Source organism: Talpa occidentalis, unplaced genomic scaffold (genome assembly GCF_014898055.3).
Source record: "Talpa occidentalis isolate TD23 unplaced genomic scaffold, MPIMG_talOcc4v2.1 talOcc4.15, whole genome shotgun sequence".
NCBI lineage: Eukaryota > Metazoa > Chordata > Mammalia > Eulipotyphla > Talpidae > Talpa > Talpa occidentalis.
The window spans coordinates 66,154,062-66,158,245 of NW_023601543.1; the positions used below are offsets into that span (position 1 = coordinate 66,154,062).

The 4,184-nt window shown below is 44.3% G+C and overlaps 1 protein-coding gene across 1 annotated transcript; it reads right to left on the reverse strand.

Annotated features, from left to right (window-relative positions):
* Positions 1–1,026: 1,026 nt before the first annotated feature.
* On the reverse strand, positions 1,027–2,021 carry LOC119246752 (ferritin heavy chain-like). The gene has a single exon (XM_037513091.2). The coding sequence runs from the start codon at positions 1,929–1,931 to the stop codon at positions 1,359–1,361; it is 573 nt and encodes a 190-aa protein (XP_037368988.1). The 5' UTR covers positions 1,932–2,021; the 3' UTR covers positions 1,027–1,358.
* Positions 2,022–4,184: the final 2,163 nt, after the last annotated feature.

Genomic DNA, 4,184 nt, shown 5'->3' on the forward strand with positions numbered 1-4,184 from the left:
GCCTGGGTTGTGTCCAGGGCATCCAGAGTTTTAAAACTCTGCAGGTGATTCTAACATACAGCCAAGCTTAAGAACTGCCATGGCAAAGTGCATGGTGATTTAGCAATTTAAATTGTTTTCTCAATCACCCTAGTGTGGTCCCTTTTTCCATCCCCAACTTCTGGCTCATCCTCCTGTTCATCTTTTTGCTCTAGTCCACCTCTGACAAGTAGGAGGTCATTCATAACAGAAAGTGGAGGCTCAGGTAACCAGGGTTTGGGAAGAATAAGCAAAAAGTGTTTTAGGGAAGGACCTGGAAGAAAAGCTTGTTGAAACACATGGAGTTGGGGGTGACTTACCAGTTAAAATTGTCATGAGAGAACTAGCCTTGAGTTTGAGGCATTCAAACAGCAATCAACCCTTCTGAATCTTGACAGCACCTGACAACCACGCAGCTACAAAGGATTTTCTCTTTTTGGTTAGCAGGGTGACAGGGTTGGTAGAAATGCAAGACACCTCTTAGTGGCAAATTATAGATAAAAAATATTTTTCCTAATTATATTTTCCAACCCTTCTCAATGGGATTTTTTTTTTTGTACTGTGTTGCTTGATGATAAAATACGGTACAGCTGGAGTAAATATACATTGATGTAAGTACAGTCTGCCTGGTATTGGTGACCACAGGAAGTCACCTCTTGTCTATGGCAAAGCCCACCCTACATTCACTGTCACCCTGGGAGAGCTTGCAGAGGGGCACTGACATTCTACCACTTTGAAGGCCCCCAGCTTGCTACCCATAATTAACCATTGTTATTTGAGTTGAAGTGAAGACCACCTTTATTTGAACCCTGCTCAATCCCACTTTCACTTCTTCCCCAGCAGCAGTGACTGATGAATTCTAGACAATGTTTTTTTATATGTTTACTGTTCATATATATGCACTGATCCCCAGCTAACCTACCACCCCAAACCACCCACCTACCCATTGTAAGGGGAATTTTAATTTTGTAATTTCCAGGGTCCCATGGGATACCTTCTCCCTCCATCCCTGGAGACCCCGAGCTGCAAGAGGATGGGCCATGGGCAGGTGGAGAGACTTCCGGATACCCGTTTAAAACTTAAAAAGTGAGGGTTTTGTGCACGCGAATAAACCAGACCTTTTTGTTGTTGTTGTTGCAATCAATAACTTTACAGAAAGAAACGGTAGAACTGGAAGAAACTACTGAAAGAAAGGGTAAAACTGGAAATTACTGAAAGAAACTGTAAAACTGGGAAGAAACCACTGAAACGAATGTATTGCAAAGGCAGTACTGCCATGTGAATGCAAACTGGGTGAGGAGGGGAAGGCACCGCGCCCCCCCTGCCATGGGCAAGACAGTTCAGTCTAAGTCCATGGAGCTTTCACCCAGGGTGAGCTTGTCAAAGAGGTACTCTGCCAGGCCGTCTTCGGGGGCCCCGATGTCGCGCAGGTTGGTGAGATGGTCCCCCAGCTCTTTGATGGAGTCGACTTGCTCGCGCAGGTAGTGGGTGTGCAGGAAGTCGCAGAGCTCGGCGTCCCTGAAGTAGGTGGCCATCTGGTGCAGGTCGAGCAGGCTCTGGTTGACGCGCTTCTTGAGGCGCAGGGCGCACTCGAAGGCCAGGAGGCTGCTCTCCCAGTTGTCGTGCTCGGGCTTCCTGATGTCGCGGAAGCGGAGGCGCGCCCCGCGCAGGCTCTGCAGGTGCATCAGCTTCTTGGCGCGCCGCTTGGCCTCGCGGGCCTGCTGCCGGAAGTACTGGGCGAAATGCTTCAAGGCCACGTCGTCGCGGCTGAAGTAGAAGGCCATGGACAGGAACGAGTACGAGGTGTGCAGCTCCACGTTGATGTGCAGGTTGATGGCGGCCTCGCACTGGGGCTGGTAGTTCTGGCGCACGCGTGGCCCTGCAGGGCCGGCCGGGTCTGGGGCCGCGGCCATGAAGGTGGTGATGAAGGCCGCGCACGAGCGGTTCTGGCGGTTAGTTGGTGCTGGCCGCGCACAGAAGGCTGCTGAGGCGTGCTGGAGGGCTTCCGGATGGGAGCGGAAGTGACGTATGTACGTGTGGGGGCTTCCGGTACGTGGTGGGGTCAGGGATCCTTCACGTGATGTAAGTGGGGTGAGCGGGGGAGGCAGAGGAGAGGGGCAGGCGTGTGGGCACTATATCCTAGGATCCCGCAGAGCCAGGGTGGGGTGTTGTGACTGCTCTGTGTGCCTGGCATCGGCTAAGGTTTACATTTTGTAATGACATTTCCATTTTCCAATGACTAGTGATGTTGAGAATCTTTCATGAACCTATTGTCCTTTCTTGTATCTTTGGAGAAATATCTATTAAGGTTCTTTGCCCATTTTCCAATTGGGTTGATTTTTTTTTCTTTGCTATTTTGTTATGTAAGTACTTTACATATTTTGGATATTAACCCTTATCAGATTCTTGGTTTGTAAATAGTTTTCCTCTTTCTTTAGGTTGTCTTGGCACAATCTTCATGGTTTCTTATGTCCTACACAAATTTTTGGTTTGCTCTAGTCTCATCTGTTTTTTTTTTTTTTATTTTGATTCTTGTGCTTTAGATTCATATCCAAATAGTGGTTACTAGACACATCCTAAGGAGCTTTATTCTGTGTTTTCTTCTAGTAATTTCAAGGTTTCAAGTTTTATATTTATGTATTTGAGTTAATTTTTGTGAGTGGTAGGACAAGGATCTAGTTCCATTCTGTTACTTGTGAATATCCATTTAATCCCATGCCACCTACTGAAGAGATTATCTTTTCTCCATGGAATGTTCTTAGCTGTCTTATCAAATATAAGTTGACCATACATGCTTGAGTTTATTTCTGGCTCTCAATTCTATTCCATTGTTGTTGTGTCTATTTTTATTCCAGTACTATATTGTTTTGATTACTGTAGTTTTACAGTGTAGCTTGACATCAGTAAGTGTGATACCTCATGCTTTGTTTTTGTTTCTCAGAATTTCTTTGACTATTTGGGTTCTTTTGTGGTTCCATATAAATTTTAAGAATGTTTTTTCAACTTCTATAAAAATACTTTAGGAATCTTCATAAGAATTGTATTGCATCTATAGATGGCTTCTGGTAGTATTGTCATTTTATTGATATTAGTTTTTCTAATTATTGAACACAGGATACTTTTCCATTTATTTGTGTTGTCTTTGATTCCTTTCATCAGTGCCTTACAGTTTTCAGTGTAAAGATCTCCCACCTCATTAGTTAAATTTCCTCCTAGAATTTTTTATTCATTTTTCTGTTTCAGAAATATTGTTGCTGTACAAAAATGACAGCAGAAATGAAAACACAGGATGGGAAAAACAGGTGGTCAGATAGTCAGTTTTCTAGATCAAGCAGGGTTCTCTGAAACAAAGGAACTTGGGTCTGGGGCAGCCTGGCTCTTGATCTGATCTTATCCAGGCAATGTGTTAATTGAAGCTAACCATGTCTGAGTAATCAAAAGCTTAATGTCAGGTGCTTGCATTACTATTAAAAAAAAAAAAAACAAAACTGTCAGACACTTACATTACAATCCACCTTGTGATACTGAGGCATTAGGGTGAGCAGTGAGAATATTAATAACCTGCAGTATTGTAGTCAGGGGAGCTGTCTCGGGTTTTAACCTACCACAGTCAGTCAATATGATAGAATGCTGCCCTGTAGTCCACAGGGGACATACTGACAGGCCTCTTGATACAGGTTAGGATCAGCTCGCAAACCCACACAGCAAATTCTATAAAATAATATTCCAAGAATGATCTCCTGATCCACTAAGGCAGGACAGTCAGTCCATCATTCCCCATTCTTAGTCCCCATGTGGCATTCTGCCAGGTTTGCTGTATACTGGAGAGTGGGGCTATCTGGGCATGCAGCAAAGTCTCTGATATGGTGCTATATCTGTAAGGTGTCGTTCCAGGTGTAGGAGGCACAGGCATTTCTACTGGCAAACTCTTTGATTGGGGCAATGTTGTCTGAGATGGTATCCTGTCCAGCATGGAGCCTAAAGGATTTTTCTAAACCGTGACATGGTGTTCACTGACAGATGCTAAACCACTTATATAGAGAATTCATTTTCTTAACTTCCTGTAGCCAATGCGTGTTTTCAGTGATTTTTTTTTCTATGTGTGTGTGTATTCCTGTGGTGTTCAAGTACAGTAAGTAGTTTTAACCATAGCTTCTACCCTTCAA

Coding starts and splice junctions, on each gene's coding strand:
- LOC119246752 (XM_037513091.2), bottom strand. CDS start 1,931: ATGGCCGCGGCCCCAGACCCGGCCGGCCCTGCAGGGCCACGCGTGCGC.